Source organism: Camelus ferus, chromosome 32 (genome assembly GCF_009834535.1).
Source record: "Camelus ferus isolate YT-003-E chromosome 32, BCGSAC_Cfer_1.0, whole genome shotgun sequence".
NCBI lineage: Eukaryota > Metazoa > Chordata > Mammalia > Artiodactyla > Camelidae > Camelus > Camelus ferus.
The window spans coordinates 5697880-5715389 of record NC_045727.1 but is presented as its reverse complement, the minus strand read 5'-3'; the positions used below and the strand labels follow the sequence as shown (position 1 = coordinate 5715389).

General features: G+C 57.0%; 1 protein-coding gene across 2 annotated transcripts; it reads right to left on the bottom strand.

The window, feature by feature from the left end:
- Window positions 1-406: 406 nt before the first annotated feature.
- RAB35 (RAB35, member RAS oncogene family) lies at window positions 407-17112 on the bottom strand. Of its 2 annotated transcripts, XM_032471735.1 has the most exons (6): window positions 16903-17112; window positions 11639-11689; window positions 8493-8616; window positions 4197-4321; window positions 3984-4108; window positions 407-2642 (listed from the first exon to the last, which is right to left on the bottom strand). In XM_032471735.1, the coding sequence occupies exons 1-6, from the start codon at window positions 16952-16954 to the stop codon at window positions 2514-2516; spliced, it is 606 nt and encodes a 201-aa protein (XP_032327626.1). In that variant the 5' UTR covers window positions 16955-17112; the 3' UTR covers window positions 407-2513. The 2 variants fall into 2 exon arrangements, with proteins under 2 accessions (XP_032327626.1, XP_032327627.1); XM_032471736.1 differs by lacking the exon at window positions 3984-4108 and having other exon boundaries at window positions 2536-2642; window positions 16903-17092.
- Between the last annotated feature and the right edge of the window lie 398 nt (window positions 17113-17510).

Genomic DNA, 17510 nt, shown 5'->3' with positions numbered 1-17510 from the left:
GGAGCAGTGGCTGCAGGCTCCCTGCCAGCGCGGCAGTTGCCCGGCTACAGGCAGGCCCTGCCGGCGCCACTTCTCAAGCTCCAAGCAGGCCCAGCAGCTTAGCAGAAACTTGGAGCCAGAAAGAGATCGCTGTAGGCAAAGCTTCCGCTGTATCTTTCCGGGCACACGGAGAATAAACACGGCGCTTCCCCTGGCATCTTACCACGTGTGCTCCCGGCCGAGGAGACGCTCAAACCGCACCCACCTTCTGTGGAGAAAACGAGCCTGCCTTCTGAAAGCAACCCTGGGCCTCAGAAGGCACCTGTGCGGGGCTCAGACCAGAACAAACAAGAGCCGGACACAGTGAGTGGGAAGAGGCCAGGCCCACCCAGAGCACAGCTGGAGGAGAGGAAACAGACCCTGGAAGAAAATTTGGCAGCTTGAACCTTTATTTTTAGTATTTTTTTTAAAAAGCATAATTAGAAACTTTCAATACAGAAATAATCCTAGCAAACCATTTAAAAGTTTTGTTGTTCGACAGGAATTTCACATCAGGTCCACCAGGACACCAGTCCAGCCCTGAATCCCCCACCCCCACCCCCCTTCATGCATGTGACACTCAGCGGGACAGGCACAATCATCACCAAATCAGCCCACCACCTCGGTCTGGATTCCCAGTTGCCAGAAGCCAGTGACTTCTAGCTTGGGCTGGAAGGTTCCAGAACCCCCTCCTCTTATTGCTGTCATCTGCAAGCACTGCCACGCCAGTGTCACCTGAGTGCTCAGAGCTGAGTACGCAGCCCACCCAGAAGCCTGAACTCTGCACATCCCCCACGGAACCCGCCAGGGTGGTCCTGAGGACCAATACCACATGGGGCTCCCGGCCCCCCAAAGCACCGTCTTCCCAGGCCTAGAGCTCCCTCACCTCATCCCGCAGCTCCAAAGTGAAGGCCTGTCACACAGAACCATGGGCTTTTTTGGCAGTTTGGGGAAGTGGAGAGACAGGTCAGAAGAAACCCCCAGTTTTTAACTGATTAAAAATCCATCAACACTAACATGGAAAATCTGCAGAGATCTGTGATGTGATTGTCCAATCAGGGCTTGACCTGGAAAATCGTGTAGGAGAGGAAATCTAATAAAACACCTCGTGGTGTTGAAATAAGTTATTCCCAGGTTACGTGATCCTTTTAGGGGAAGGTGAATGAAGTGTCCTGAGGGGGTGGGGGTGACAGTAATCAGATGCAGGGGATCCTGGTTCCTCTAGGGCACCAGGGTGGGTGGAGGCTCCCAGCCCCACCCAGCAGCCTTCCTTCCCACCCGTGAAGAAATCCGCATGCTACCCTTGTACGGAAACAGTCCTGTCAGCGATCCAAGGCTGCCTGCGTCCAGCTCAGAGGCTTCATCCTCACGGCCCAGCCACCCCAGCACCCACTCCCCACACTCACAGGTGCTGCATCGGAGACCCAGGACTCAGCGGGAAGCCCCTCCTCTCCCACCCAGAGCTGCTCGGCCAGGAGCCCAGCTCCACGACAGGCAGCCATTCGCTTTTTTTTTTTTAAAAACACTGGACCCAAAGTGGGGAGGCCACAGCTTTTACTGCTTGGCCAACCAAACCTCAGGAAGAGAAAAAAATTGTAAGGAACTTAATTCATTTGATTTGGCTTCATTTTTTTTTTTTATCTGTTAAAATAATGCTCCTGAGTCCCCCTGCAAGCCCATCCCTGCACAAACAGCCCTACCTTTCTGTCGCAACCGAAACAGGTTGGTATATAAATTAGACGCCACAGCTCTCCTGGGTGTGTAGCTCATAGTCGTCTAGAAGTCAGGACAAGAAATCTGTTGGCCAAAGGGCAGGAGTGACTCCTTCTGTGGACCCGAAGGGCTGGGCCTTTGATGGGGACCCCCAGGACCACCTCAAGGCCAGGTTTCCCCAGCTGCCAGAGTGGTGACGGGGACGGGGTGGGGAGGGAGAGGAGCTGGGAACAGACGGCACAGGCCCCGGACAGGGGTGAGCCCCTCAGTGCCAGGCACAGCTGCCGACAACCTGCAAGAGAGAATGAGTCACGCGGAGCCCCTCCACCAGCCCAGGTTGGCAAAAAAACGTGTGTCTAGAACGCGATCCTGTCTCCTCAGGAAGCTGCTGGCAGTAAGATGGGGCGGGGGGCGGAGGGTGTCGCAGCAGGCTGGCATTAAGGAGGCAGAAGCCAGAGCAGGACGAGGGTGATGCGCTGGTTAAAGCATATACATTATGTACAAACTCCGGTTAATCAGTCCGCTTGGCTGGCAGCGTCCTCGCCGGGCCCAGGCGCCTTGGCCGGGGGCAGGGGCACCAGAAGGGCAGGGCAGGTCGTCCGACACCTTCTTGGCACTCGAGGAGGGAGGGGAGGAAGTGTCGATGGAGCCTCCCGGTACAAAAACGTGGAGAGAATTCTTTAAATAACGGCACGAAACTGAGACTGTCCCCCGAGGAGAGGAGCCCGGCGGCCCGGGCCGGGGGAGCGGCCGCAGGGCAGTCTCTGCAGTGGGCTGGGGCATTAGCAGCAGCGTTTCTTTCGTTTACTGTTCTTCGTGAGCTTCACCACATCGTTCTGTTGCTGCTGCTGCTGTTTCGCTAAGTTGTCCTTCTTTGCTCGGAGGACCAGCTCTGTGATGCAGTTGAACATCTGTGAGGAAGGAAGAGGCAGGGTGGGCCTCAGCCCAGTGCGGAGGCCCAGTCACGGCGGCCCCAGCTCGGCCGGCCAGCTAGGCACCCCCCGCTGCCTCCCCAGCCCAGCATTCTAGTTCTACTCGTGAGTGGTTTGTATGTATGTCCTCAAACCCTTTATAGAAGGAGGTAGTGGATTATAAAGGTCAAAAGAGACATACATCAAAGACCTCTGAGCTCTGTCTTGGGGATGTCAATCTTTCGGGGGTTTGCCAGTCTTAAAGGAGAAAGAACTCCTTTCCTTCAGCTGGAATCTTGGGACAGCATAGATAAAGGTGCCCCTGCTCTGGTGAGGAACCAGAAGCACCCAGAGCCTGGTGGTTCCACGCCACCTCGCTGCACGTCCTGCCCAAACCTTCCCCGGACCACCCCAACACACCCTGGGGATGCCACCCCACGGTCCTCTCCTCCACTCCCGGGAAAGGTATCAAACAGGTAACATAACTGGCTTCACTCTTTCCTCACAACCCAGGAGGCAGGGCTCTCACCCCACCCCAGTCTACACAGGGGACAGTGGAGCCGTGGAGCCCAGAGAGGCCACAGGGCCCTGCCACAGGCCCACAAGTGGAAAGGCCCACCCTGTGACTTTAGCCTGACTCGGAGGTGCTGGGACTCCCCACTGCCAGGAGGCCTGTGTCCAGGATGCAGGGGCATTCGGCTTTCCTGGGCCTCTGGCCTCCACACCAGAGGGGCAGGACTCTCCCAAAGCCGCTAGCAAAGCCAGCCTGGGCTGCTGCCAAAAGGTCCGGCTTTTCTCCCACAGACTCTCGAGCGTTCTCCAGCAGCCCCGCAGCAGTGAAACAGGGATGCCCCGGCCAGAGGCCCAGCCAGTCAGGGGATTACATCCCCAGGAGCCTCGAGGGCTCACCCGGATGCCCACCTGAGCTCTGGAGGCCACAGGAAAGCACGCTGGTCTCTGCAGGAGCCCAATGTCCCAGGGAAAGCCAGAGAGCACAAAGGGGTGACAGTGGTGGTGCCGGGGAGGCAGAGGACTGAGTGGACACCATGCACGGCTGTGGTGTGGGGCAGGTCTGAGTGCTACTCAGCCTCTCACGAGCTGGAACCTCCATTTCTCATGTGACGTGTGGGACTAAGTGACCTCAGAACTGCTGAGATAGGAGGAGACGCCTGTGGAGGGCCACACCATGCCCGCGCACACAGTAGGCACTCCGCACATGGCAGTACCATGACGTTTCCTGTCTGCCCCTGGATACCCTGGGCAGGCCAGCATGGGGCGAGGAGGCCGTGGTGGAGCAGAGCTGGGCCCTGCTCGCGCCCCCGGCTCCGGCACAGGCCTCACCTCCTCCACGTTGACATTCTCCTTGGCGCTGGTCTCAAACAACTGGATCCCCATCTGCCCGGCGAACTTGTAGGCGTCTTCTGTCTCCACCACCTTCCGCTCAGGGTCGTCATTCTTATTCCCCACTTCAAGGCAAAGCAGAGTCAGCCCAGCCCCGCACGATGCCCACCACCCTCCATCCCACTGTCCCTACCCTGCTGGGTCCGGCCTCACCTAGTATCCGGCATACGTCATCACAATTCTGGTTAATTTCGTGAAGCCACCGCTTGACGTTGACAAATGACTCAGCACTGGTGACATCATAAACCACGATTACCCCGTGGGTCCCCCGGTAATACCTGCAGGGCCAGGGTCTGTGTCAGAGCTTCTGTCTAAACAAGAGTAGCCCCTTTGCAGAACCCGCCTACCCGCATCCACACGCCTGGGGAAACGGCCAGGGAGCGAACGTTCCCCCGAGACGCCTGGGGTCTACTCTCCCTCTGGCCTTGGCTGGACGTGCTGGGACCCTGCCCCAACCAACGGGAGGGACGCCTGGCAGCACTGCTGCTCACGCTCACCCCCCGGCATGGTAAGTAGGGGGTGCTCGGCCCTGTGGTGGCCAACCGGGTAGTTCAGAGTCTGCCACTGGCTTGAAGCATCTTTGAAGTTCTGGTTTTGTTTTTAAAATTCAAGCAATTTGTGCATTTGACCCATTATCACTGTCCTCAAATCTGTCTTAGTAAAAAGTCATTAGAAGAAGATGCACCACTTGTGAAGCCTGTCAAGGTCTGCGTTCACCCCTCCGGGTGCAGGCGGGACCCTCCCCTCCTGCCACTCCCACTCCAGGCCCATCCAGGCCAGGGGCTGGGAGGGCACGGAAACCGCCTGGGCAACTGGGCGCCTCCAAACTCGCAGACCCTGTGGTCTGAGGTCGGCTGGAAGGTCTGCAAGGCAGGGCGGTGTGAACATTCCTCTCCAGACACTGCATTGCCCTTTACTCACATGGTTCTGGAGGACAGATGGAGGGCATCAAACCCAGGAGGAAGAGGAGGACAGGGCTTCGCATTGGCCTTGACAGCCTTCACCAACCCAGTGGCCAGGTGACACCCCTGCCCTGACACTGCGCCGCCACCCAGCACTGCAGAGATTATCACTCACCAGGGGCCTCTAAGAACAGAGGGCAAGAACCCCTGCCCGCAAGAGGCCGCGCTCACAGGTGCACAGGCTGCTTCCTCCGGGCCCCGCCCCAAGCCCGTGGGAGAGCAGCCCCTCCCGCTGGTGGTTCTGAGGCACCAGCAGTTGCGCGGGCCTGGAGCCGGCCGGGCTGGCGGGTGCAGCTCGGCTCTGCTCTGCCTGCCCATCGGCGCTCCTGTGACTCTAGGCCCAATCACAGGGCAGAGGTCAAAAGGGCTCCATCTCCGAAAGGCTGTGGAGCCCTAGGAAGGGTACTGCATCCACCTTCACGCCTCAGTTTCCTCAACTGTGAAATGGGCGTAGCAGTCCTTAACTCTCAGGGTGGTTATGAGGACTGAGGAGATAACATGTGTTCACAAAGGCCAGCTCCTTATTATCAATATTTCTTCAGTGACACTCTGGGCCCCTGACACAGGTGGGAAAAACCAAGGAACAGCTCATGAGGCAGCAGGGACGGTAGCTTCCCTGAGCTGGCCACCAAGGCGGCAAGCAAGCGCCTACCCTGTGCCCCGATCCCAGCTCTCCATCCCACACACCTGCTGACGTCCCCAGGGGCTTCATCCTGCCTGCAGCTCTGCATTCCTGGGGACGCAGCATCCACCTCAGGGAGCCCAAGCCATCAGGCCGTCCAGACCCCGCCCTTGCCCCTGCCCCCACCCCCAGAGCGCCAGGTCATCACCGGGTTCCACTTGGTGGATGTCCACCTGAGCAGGTGCAGGCGAGCATGCTGGGAAGCGGGGGGAACCATGCCGTGACCCGGGGGACAGACGATCGTCCCCAGCCAGCAGAGGACCTGAGCAGCTGACTGTGTTTCCCAACCCTCTTTGCCAAAGACTACAGAAAATGCCTACGGCTGCAGCCCCAGCACAAGCCCCACTGCTCCCTGGGGAGCTCTGGCTTCTCTGGGGCCCCGGCCAGAGGGCTTTACCCGAGAGACAGAGCTAGTCTGGGGCTCGGCAAGGAGGGCACCGTGCGCCGGGCTTCCTAACACCTCCGCCCTCAGTCACCATGTCCGCAGCCCACAGCTGGGTTCTGCCAGCGTGTCATACCCCTGACCTCACTGAGCACACAGGAGGGTCACCATGGCACCAGTGAGGACACAAGGCTGCTGGGGTGACGGCCGGAAGTCCTGGACCGGGCAGACCCCAGGGCTTCCTGTCCTTGTCGCTCTCCCCGCCCCCCCAGCTGCACCGCGAGGGTCCGCAAACCCATCACCATGAGACAAGAAACAGTGAGGGCGACAACATGGCGTCCTCCTCAGGCTACAGTTTCAGCTTCTCTCTTAATGCCCTGAATCAGAAAAGGCCACACTGTTGCACCCAGACTCCTTCCCTCAGCCCCCAGGCCGGCAGGACAGCAACCCTGAAACAAACAGCCGGGGGTGATGAAGGCAGTCTCCCCTCTTCTGGGGCAGGCAGGGCCACGGTCCTCCGCCGGAGGGCCCAGGCTCCCCAAGCCCCACTGCCCTGCACGAAGCATTTCTTGTGGCCACGGGCCCAGTGCTCTCCGCTGCCCTCATTCCCTGACTGCTTTTCACCCACAGGAGGCACCAGAGCATCTGCCATCTGCCTCAGCCCAGGCCTGGGGGCTGGCAGTGAGCAGGGCTGTGGGCCGGTTAAAGGCAAGAGACGGACCTCAATTCAACTCCTAACTGACCAACCAAGCAAAGTCACTTCACCTTCTCTGGGCCTCAGTTTTCTCATCTGTTAAATGGAGATAATCACAGGACCCTTTATCAGGACTAAATGAAATGACACACGTTTTAATGTCCTTAGCGAAGGTCCCAGCCCAGAGGAAGGACATCTGGGGTCAGTGCTCAGACCTCCCGACCCCAACAAGACGTCTTGGTCTTGTTCGGGCCTAGATGTTTGGCCGCCGGAAGCTCATGAAGTCCATCCACTCCAGGGAGCCTCTGACCCCAGCTGTCCTCCTTAGCTGAGGCCTCACCGGCAGCAGCCAAGACACAATGGGGCTTAGGCAGCTCATCAGGAAATAGCTGCAGAGAGCTGTCCAGGGCAGCCCCCCAGAATGGGGACCCCCAGGGCCTCAAGGACATGTGCTCACTACAGGGCTGTCCCACCCATTGGCCTATCCCTTATCCCCCTGGGAGCTCTCCTACACTCCTAGCCACCACCATGGGGCTCTTCACGTGACACTTCCCACCCCCTCAGGAGATCCTGAGGGGCCCCCGGATGAGCAGGCAGTCTGGGTCTGCCCCGTTTCCGCACTGCAGGGAGGAGAGGGGTGTCTGGCGGGGAACTTCCTCACACCTTCCCAAGTACCCCCTTCATCCAGGCTCTGCTGGGGGAGGCAAAGGAGTGGCCGACGGAAGAAACAACTGCTCCAGGCCAGGCACCGGCTCCTGCTCTGCACACACTCCGGAGCGGAGCCCAGGCGCTCACTGCCCCTCACAGGGAACAGGACCCCTCCGGAAAGCTCCCTCATCCGTAAAACAGGGATGATGAGAGCATCTACAGCAGGGAGCGCAATGGGATCATCTGTGTGAAGCCCACGCACACAGGACTCGGCATCAAAGCAAATCCCCAAGACAAGCCCTCTGGGAAACTGAAGCACAGAGAGCTTAGGCAACTTGCCCAAGGTCACACAGTACAGCAGAAATGTAAATTCTGAACTGTCTGTCTTCAAAGCCCTGCTCTTTCCTGGAACCTGTTCTACTAAGAGCCCAAGAACCAACTGCCTGTCCACAAGACCCCTGCTGTCTGGAGCTCCAACCCGGTTTTCCTCCTTAGTTGCAGCTAAGAACCACAAGGTGCCACAGCAGCAAAGGAGGGCAACCCGCGGGGTGAGCCAAGTTCCCAGCAAAGAGCTTTGGGGAGGCAGAGGAGGGGTCGCCCGACGGCCTCCTACGTACCAGTGCTCCTTCCTGGCCTCCCAACAGAGAGAAGCCCCCTCCAAGAAGTCAGGGTGGTGACAGAAGCCTGCAGGGCTGACCCCAGCTGTCACAGCCGACACCTAACAAGAGTAACTGTCACTAAGTGTTTGACCATCTGGCAAAGCCAACAGCACCCCCATTTTACAGGCAAAGGAACCGAAGGCCAGGGGGTCAGCGGACTGACGTGCACCATCCAGCCAGCCCCCAGAGCCAGATGCTCGGCCACCTCCCACCTCGGCAGGCCCCACCCCTCCTCCTCTCGCATCTTCAGGAAGAGGAAGGGCTCTGCTTGAAGCCACCCACTGCAGCTGCAAGGAGCTCACCTCCTGACGCCTGCGAAGCTGCCCCAGGTACATTTCTACCACAACCCGGCACTAGTCGCTCAACTGTGTCTGAATGTTGGTGGCGAGGGGTCCGAGCGGGAGTGGGGCGGCCTGACTCACGTGGAGGTGATGGTGCGGAAGCGCTCCTGCCCGGCCGTGTCCCAGATCTGCAGCTTCACTTTCTCCCCGTTGATTTCCACAGTCCGAATCTTGAAATCCACTCCGATCGTGGTGATGTAACTGCCTGCACACACATGCACGTTAGCCAGTCCCACAGGCCGCCTTGGTTAGACTGCGTCCTAACCGGTCCCCACCATCCCGCCCCACTCACTCGGGGCAGAAGTGGGTTTCTCCCGACAGCAGCCCTGCACTACCCTGGTGGTGTGATGTTGGGAAGAGTGGGGGTGGGAGCTCTATGTGCTCAGGGGACACAGCCCTGAACAAAAAAGACAAGGTCCCCTCTTGGAGGAACCCACAGTCAAGGTGAGGGCAACAGACAGGATATAATGAAAAAAAGTGATAAACAAGACAATTTCAAGAGTTATGCCTGCCACAAAGGAAATAAAACAGGGGACATGACAGGGGAGGGGGAGGGCAATGCTCCTTTAATTAGAGTGGCTGGGACACGGACATGTTCGCTGGGGCCTGGGGGTGGCAGGAGACGAGGATGTACTCTGGTTTCTCTTTCCTATTCTATTCCAAACATTTTAAATGACCCACAAAATTAACTTCCTAAAACACAAACAAGTCATGACCTGCAATTTGAAAAACACTACTCCAGGCAGAGAAGACAGTGGCAAAAATAGCAGTAGAGGGGTGCGGTCATGTGAGGTCAAGCACACAGAGGGAGGCAGGTGGGGAGGCCAGCTCTCGGGGCCTCTGTGCCATTTTCAAGAGCCTGGACGTCCTCTTGTGTGTGGCAGGGAGGCACTGAAGGGTTTTAATCCGAGCATGAGCTGCATTGTAAATAGCTCTCTTGGGGCATCTGTGTGAAAGATGGAGCTGAAGAGAATTTCTGGCAACAGAACAGCCCTGCTCAGGCTTACAAAGGCCCGAATGCGAAGAAGAGCACATGCTCTCACTCCACTGGGAGCTCACAATGTGACCCAGCATGCACACAAGACACACACACACACACAACTGACTGTGCGAAGTGTGGAAAGTGGTAGGAAAGGTCAAAGTCCAAAGCGGGGTGGAGGTCAGGGAAGGCTCTGGGGCGAAAGTCACATTTGGGCCTGGCGTGAAAGAACAGGTATGATTTCAAAGGTTGAGATCAGTGGGGGCAGGACATCCCACCCAGAGGAAAAGAGCTGAGGCAGAAGCAGGGAGAGAATCCATTCAGAGATCAAGACGGCACGTGGCCCTCTCTGCAGGGACTGGATGACGCCAACGAGTGCAGCCCAGCACCTAGAGCTGCAGGCACCCGATACACAGCTGACGGCTCAATGAGCGAGTAAGTGAGGGAGAGCTGGTGAAAAAAATGAAAGAATGAACAAGCAGCAGGGGAAAGGATGTCAGAAAGGTAGGTGATGGTAGGTGATGAACACCAGTGCTTTCACCAGGGGATGGCTGTGTCCCCACAGAGGATGCTTGGCAATGTCTGGGGACATTTTTGGTTGTCACAACTGGGCGGGAGAAGGCTGCTGGCATTTAGTGGGTGGAGCCCAGGGATACTGTTCAGCAGCCTTCAATGCACAGAACAGCCCCCACAACAAAGAATTACAGGGTCCAGGGTGTCAATGGTGCTGAAGTGGAGAAACCTTGCTATAAATTCTGCTCACGTGTAAGTGAGGACCGCTGAGGTTTCTAAACAAGAGGAGACCCTACCAGAGACACGTATTAGCAAGATGGATTCAGCAGTCTGGTATGGGATGGGGTGGGAGCCGCTGTAACGCTTCAGGCTAGAACCAACAACAGTCGGAACTGAGATACTGGTAGTAGAAATGGGAAGGAGGAGCGAGGCTGCAAGAGAGAACCCTGTGAGGGTTGCGAGCTGACAGGAGGGGAGTCAGAGGGACACCAGGAGGAAGGGGGATGCCGTTCGATGACGAGAAGTGCCTACTAGCTACCATCTTTGAACAGGAGACAACAGCAACAACACACCGCCGGTATTTACTGGGAGATTACTCAGTCCCAGGCACCACAACCTACGAGATCTCAGGTAATTCCCCTATGTGGGAAGGGTGATGATCAGTCCCATCTTACAGACGAGTGGACCCTCGGTTATGCAGAGAAGACAACTCTTTCCAACATCACACCACCGGGGTGGTGCAGGGCTACTGTCGGGAGAAACCCACCTCTCCCCCGAAAGAGGCATCCGCCATGTAATCACTTCCCACTCCCCAGTGAGGCTCGGCCGCAGCACAGGGAATCCTCACAGATGGCCCCGCTTCAGCCCTGGGTCAGGGAGGCCAAGCCAGCCGGAAGCCTCTGCCCTGCACCTGATGTACTTGACCAACAAAAACATGTCCCGCTTCACCAGTGACCAGGGAAACACAACTTTGAATGAGACAGCACTTTGTGCCCTTCAGCTAAGCAGAAATGAAGACCACTAAGACCCAGCACTGATCAGCACTGACAAGGGGCACTCGTGACTCCAGTGGGACTGTCCGTCAGCTCGGCACAGCTTCTGTGCAGGGCGAGTTGGCAGTACCTGTGAAAACCTTAAATGCACACAGCCCCGACCTAGTAACTCCACTTCTGCAGAAGAATAAACATACATTCAAGAAACGCGTCCCAAGAAATGCAGCATCACTTAAAACAGAGGCAGCCAGGAGGCACGCGCACACCAGGGGCACTGCTAATGGACCGCATGCGCCCCTGCGTCCCTGCCCAGCCGCTCAGAAGGACCACAGCTCCGCATGGAGACGTGGAAGGATGGTCCCGATAAGCTGAGGGGAAGGCAAGCGGCCATCCGGGGAAGAGACGGCTTTCCTTTTTCACTCTGTTGTGTCCTCCTGTTTGACACTTCACATAGGCATATTCTCACTTGTAATTTTTCTTTCTTTTTTAAATGTTGGGGCACAAAAAAAACACCCTGAATAGAAAGAGGATGGGCCTGTAAAAGGGTTTTTTTGCACGAGATAGATGAAGACCCACCACAAGAGACTTCTAACCAACACCCCGTCCTCCCCCATCCCTGTCTTGTAAACAAAATCAGAATGAGGACGTTTCCTGAGTTAGGCAGAGGCCAGGGTCCTCTGGCGCCAGGGGAAGGGATTTCAAAACCGAAACACCACCCAGCAGCACCCCAGGGGCAAACTCACCTGAGAAAGTGTTGTCTGCAAAACGTAACAGCAAGCTGCTCTTGCCCACACCTGCAGGGGAGAAGGCAGGAGGTGAGAGGGGCCTGGTTCCCGCTCCAACCCCGATCCCTCTTCCTAACTCTGCAGAAGCGCGGCAGCACCATCTCGTCCCCAACGCTGCTTGTTCTCTCCCCAACAGCTCACGTGTCTCCCCCTCACCTCTGACCTCTCCCTCCATCTCCTCCCTCCATCTCGTGTAAGACAAGCTGCCCCAAACTCCCCAGGGAGAGACGAGAAAGGGACACTTGCCCACCCATGAGGAGGACCAGCCTGGCCCCCGCCCGAGCAACAGCCCCGACGACAGAAATAGAGCAGGGAGACCCATCAAGTGACACTGGTCCCAGAGTGTGTGTAGAATGTGGTCCCCAGAAAACACACAGTATGTGTGCAGTGTCAGCTTGTGTGCAGTGAGAGACGAGGGCCTGCACGGCCACACAGAACCCTGGGGACCCTCGGGGCTATTCTGTAGGCAAGGAATGTGAGGCCCAGACAACTCAAACCGACTGTCGGTCACCTACCCAGGCTGATGCCATTCCCGGCTGGATGAGGAGGGGGCATCTGCCCGAGACCCCTCAGCTCACGGTGCTCAGACCATTTCACTAATCAAAGCCTCCTCATTCCAAGAACAGGCAGACCCTCATAAGCTTGGTTTCCCTGTACTTCAACACACAGCAGCTTTAGCCTTCAGGTGCACCTGTCCTGTGCCCTGTGTCCTCCAGTCCCCGCCCCGCTAACCCCAAGGCCAGCTGGGTCAACCAAGCACAGAAGGAAAGCACCACACACTGAGCACTGAGTGTGGCTGGCACTTTGATGCTCCTGCAGTTCCAACTGCACCTCTTAAGATGAGGCACCTGAGGCTTCAAGAAGCTGGCCTAGAGACCTCAGCAGGAGCAGGAGCGGATCTGAATCCAGGGCTGTCCACCCTGGAGCTCAAAAGCTCCTGCCAACACGTGCTGCTTGGGTGGCCTTCTTGCGTCCGCTTTAGGACATGGAACACAAAGACCCGAAGGACACCTGCATCTCACTCCCGTCAGATTGTTAGCTCACCATGAGATCTTAACCCAGGGTATCAGACATCATCCCACCACCACCAGCTAAGAGCCCATTTAAGTCCATGTGCGGGTCTGTGGGGAGGAGCCTATGTTCACCAGATCCTCAGAGGGCGCTGCCTCTACCCCATCCCCAGCTGACCCTGAAGTGCTCTCTGATGACCTCTGGGGACGTCTCCAAGTGGGCAAGTCGCCCCACGATGCCCAGAAGGAACTTGTTTCATGGAGTGAACCTGGGTTGGACTGTCCCAAAGGCAGGCCGGGTGCAGCTCTGAGCAGACAGGTGCGGCAGCCAGGGCCCCACCACCCAGCCCCTGCCTGCTGCCGCACTCGGGGCCACTTCCTCCTTGCTGCCCCTGTGAGGCTTCCTGCCGAGCCCAAGGAGAGCCCCAGTCCTGGGCTGGTCCCTCACGGCACTCTGCCCAACGCCAACATCCCATCGGCCCTGTCGGTTCCTTGCTTCCTCCTGGAGCCTCCTGGGTCCGCTTACTCAGCGAAAACCTTGTGTCTGGGCCACTGGGCTGTGAGTTCCTCCAGGAAGGAGTCTTGCTCTGCTCGCCCTGCACGTTCACGGTGCTGGAAGCTGGGCCCAGCACTCAGTAGGCGCCAACAAAACACTGTTTAGTGAATTTATGACTAAACCAATGCCGATCGCAGGCAGCCATGCCACCTAATGCTGCGAATGCAGCAGCAACAGGAGCTCCAGCAGCAGTGTTCAAACTTTTGGGGGGCAGCAGGATCCTTTTTTTCAACTTAAAATATATCTGACTCCCGTGTGTCTGAGGAAGGATGGTACTCTCTCTGCATGAAGCAGGCAAGCAGCATGCCCCTAGCTCGGCCCCTCTGGGTCGCCTTCATTCACCCAAGCTCCTCTGCAGAGCTCTCAAAACCACTACAGTCACCACGCCAACTGCTGCTTCGGGCCTGACACCCCCTCTGCCGGCCTTGCTCTTCTCTCTGAAAGGAAGGGAAACCCACCCTGAGAAAGGCTGTCTCCTAAATATCCCTGAAGAGGCCTCCTTGGGAACACATGCCATAACCACCCACTCCGCAGCACCGGCCTAAGGGAGGAAGTGATGGGTACCAGTCTGCCTTCACCACAGCTGAAGTCAACAGCTTCCCGAGGGCCGTCTCGAGCATGAAAGCCAACTGGTCTGGCCCCATCACCGTCACCCTGCAGGGAGCACAGGCCCCGGCACTCGATATCCCTTGGTAGCCAGGAGACAGATCTATTCTGCAAAAACCCTGGCCACCACTCTCAGTCATCACCAGTCTCCCCAGCTTTCGGCCTCTTGGCCTACACAGGTGCTCTGGTCCTTAAAACCTTCCACAAAAGTCCACACCTTCAGGCCTGCTCCTCCTTTGGGCTCTAGTTCTCTCACTCCTCTTTGCTTCAGTTCTAGATTGTTCAAGACCCTTAGACCTTTGAGTAAAGTGTTCTCAATTTTAATCCTAGCTCAGCAATTTGTTCACTGTATAACCTCAGACAAGTCACTCCTCTCTCTGAGCCTCAGTTCACTCATCTGTAAAGTCAAAGGCCTTAACTAGATCTCTAACGGTCACTGCAGGCTCCAGGCTCTAAGAACGAGGATGGCTGGACCTGGGGATCAGACAAAATGCTGATACTAATCAGACCCAATGTCAAAAGAGCATAAGAGAAAGTGGACAAGCTTAGGCATAAAGAGCTGCAAAAGCTGAGGGAAGGTATTCCAGAAGCATGTACAATGTGGCAGAGTGGGAAAAAGAGCTCTAGACTTAGAAAGAAAGAAACTAACATTCATTGAGGGCTTGCTGTTTGCCAGGCCAAACCAGCTGCTCACACAGCATCGATGTGCGTTAGCTCCTGGCTTTGCCTCTGACGAGCTATGGGACTTGAGGCAAGTCAGTCAGCTCCTCTGAGCCTTAGTTTCCTTATTTGACAAACCACACAGGCAATGGGTGAGAAAAGGATAAGAGACTGTGAAGTCATTTGATAAACCTTAAGGAAGCATCACATAAGGAGCCAAGTTCAGGGGAGGGTGTGATTCTAGTCTCCTTGCTCAGTTGCCAAAGCTTAGTTTGAACTTCCATGACTACCATCTCCAAGCCTCATAAGCATTCAGCTCTGACTATCAGCTCACTGTCAGGAGAAATTCAACTGCACAGCATCCATCTCCTCTACACCATGTAGTCCTACATGCTCAGGCTGAACCAGGAGCTGGACCACATAAATCTTGACCCACCAAGTCTTCTCCCACACCTGACTTCTGAGTGAAAAATCAATACACCGTGCAAAATGTATGGTGAGAAAGAGGGCCAAAGCCATCCCCGGGGTTTCATGGGGGAGAAAAGCCAACAAGCTACATCTTCTTCATCTTCTTGCTGAATTTATGCTTTTCATTTTTGGTTATCAACACACAGGCCCCAGATGTCTTGCAGAGGGATAAGGACCCTGACCATGGTGGGCTGACTTTAACTCCAAAAGGACAGAAATCACCCTGGTGCCAGCCCCTCAGAACCAAGGTGAGGGCTGAAATCAAATTCTGTAAAAGCATAAGCTTCAGCACCCAATGGAATGCCAGAGGCCATCTCCAAGAGCAAGGCTACACAGCTTCTCTGGTTTTCCTTCATTCAAACCACAACAAATCTGCCCTCCACCTTTTCAACTCCTCCCCCAGTCACAGCTATTCTTTATCTCCCTAGTTAGCCCTAACTTTTCTCCCTTCCACCAGTAACCACAGAACCTTAACCTCCTCCACCTGATCCAAACCACCAGCCAGGTCCCAATTCAGCTCCAAGGTGAGATCAAAAGCGATCCACTTCCCTGGCCCAGCTATGACACTGTCACCCAACACTCCCACAGCAGTCTTTCAATCCCTTTGATTTGGTCCCTTCTTTCCTTAACAACCCATGGCTCTACCACCAACTTGGCCTCTGCCTTCAGTCACATGATCCCCTTGCCCACACTCAACTCAGGTCTGGTCTATAAACCTGGCACGTTCCCAAGCCTCCTTCCCCATCATAAAATTGTAGTACCTCATCTATGCTCCTATAAACCTCCTGGGGCCTGCCTCCCTGACCTCCTGGTCACCCCATAAACCTGCTTACCTGCCACACTCCAAACACCTTTAAAACCCTCCACCTCTTTCTCAGAAACCAGCCTATCTTTTCTGAGCACACCTGATATTCATTCATTCAACAAATATGTATATATGAGGCACCTACTGGGTGCCAGGCACTGCAACAGGCACTGGAGAGGGCGCAGTGCACTAAGCTAGGAGCTCTCCACAAGTGTATAAACAGTCAAAGCACTTTTGTAATGTTGGCTGACCCACCTCCAACAGCCATCTAGTGTACAGTATATAACAGCCAGCACAAACTGAGCACGCATTGTGTGCCAGGCACTGTGCTGAACCATGTGTATGTGTGTGAGCGCTTTACCACACTGAACACTCGATCAGCCCACTGAGGCAGATCCTATTACCAGTCCATTTTACAGATGAGCAAATGGAACCACACAGGGACAACAATTCAGCAGGAATGTGCCAGGCCCTGCACGAACTGCTTTACCTGTCTCACCTCATTTCAACCTCACAGGAATCCCATGAGGCAGCTTCTGGAAACATCCCCATTTCACAGAGGAAGAAACTGAAGCTTACAAAGGCTGCTGATAATCACATCAATATCTAACACCTACCGAGAGCTCACTTTCCGCCAGGTAGGATGCTAAGCACTTTTCCCCAGCTTTATCTCATTCAGTACTCACACCACCCAGAGAGGCAAGACCCCACTTCTCAGATGAAGGAATTGAGGCTCGGAAAGGCGAAACAACTTGCCCAAGGTCAGAGTGAGGAAGCTGGTAGTCCTGGGACTCAAACCCCGGTCCGTTCAACTCCAGAGATCGCGCGACTTGACCAAGGTCACACGTGAGGCAGGGGCCGGCGCGGCGAGTGGACCGGGCGCCCAGCCCAGAGCCCCGAACACCCGCGAACCCGGCCCCTCAGCTCCGCAGCCGGGCTCCCCATCCTCACCTCGGAGCAGCCCGGAGCCCCTCCGCGCGCCCCTGCGGCCGCCGGCCGGCCGCAGCCCCGCCCGCCCCGCGCGGGCCGGCACCTCCCCGCCCGCCTGCCCGCCCCGAGGCCCCTGCGGGCCGCGCCCGGCAGGGCCCACGCCGCCTCCGGCCGCCGCGGCCCTCACCGCTGTCGCCGATGATGAGCAGCTTGAAGAGGTGGTCGTAGTCCCGGGCCATGGCGGGCGGGGGAGGCGCGAGCGGGCGGGCGGGGTCGGTGCTGGCCTCGCGATCCGCAGCTCCCTCCGGGCTGCTCGGGCAGCGGCGGATCCACTTCCCGAACAAACAGCCGGAACTGACAGAAACACCTCCCTCCGCTCCCCCTCCTCCTCCTCCTCTTCAGCAGCCGCCGCTGCTGCCGCCGCCGCCTCTCTCCTTCCCGCCCCGCCCCACCACTGCGCAGGCGCAGCGCCTGGCACCGCCTCTGCGCAGCCGCGGCCAAGGCCAGCCGCGCCCTCTCCGCGCTCGCGTAGGGCGCATGCGCCCTGGCAGAGCCCGTGGGCGCAGGCCCGCCTTTCCCATATTTCCTCGCGGAGCCGTGCTGCTGCGGTCCGCTACTGGGAGCTGGGAGAGCTGAGCTGCGCTCGAGCCCTGACTGGAAGCCGAGAATGCGAAAAGCCCGGCCGTGGCTCTGAACGGACTCGCTCCCTTATCCTCCAGACCCGCAAGCGCTGCGGAGAGAGGAGGACAAGCTCGCAGAGACCGTGGGGGCGGGGCTTACGCTGAGCTCCCGGTT

What these genes read in the sequence shown, in the direction of transcription:
- RAB35 (XM_032471735.1), bottom strand. Translation starts at nt 16,954, where the DNA reads ATGGCCCGGGACTACGACCACCTCTTCAAGCTGCTCATCATCGGCGAC. An exon ending in TGACGTATGCCGGATACTAG is followed by an intron (nt 4,109 to 4,196) that starts GTGAGGCCGGAC and finishes TTTGCCTTGAAG; the next exon opens with TGGGGAATAAGAATGACGAC. An exon ending in AGAATGTCAACGTGGAGGAG is followed by an intron (nt 2,643 to 3,983) that starts GTGAGGCCTGTG and finishes CCTTCCTCACAG; the next exon opens with ATGTTCAACTGCATCACAGA.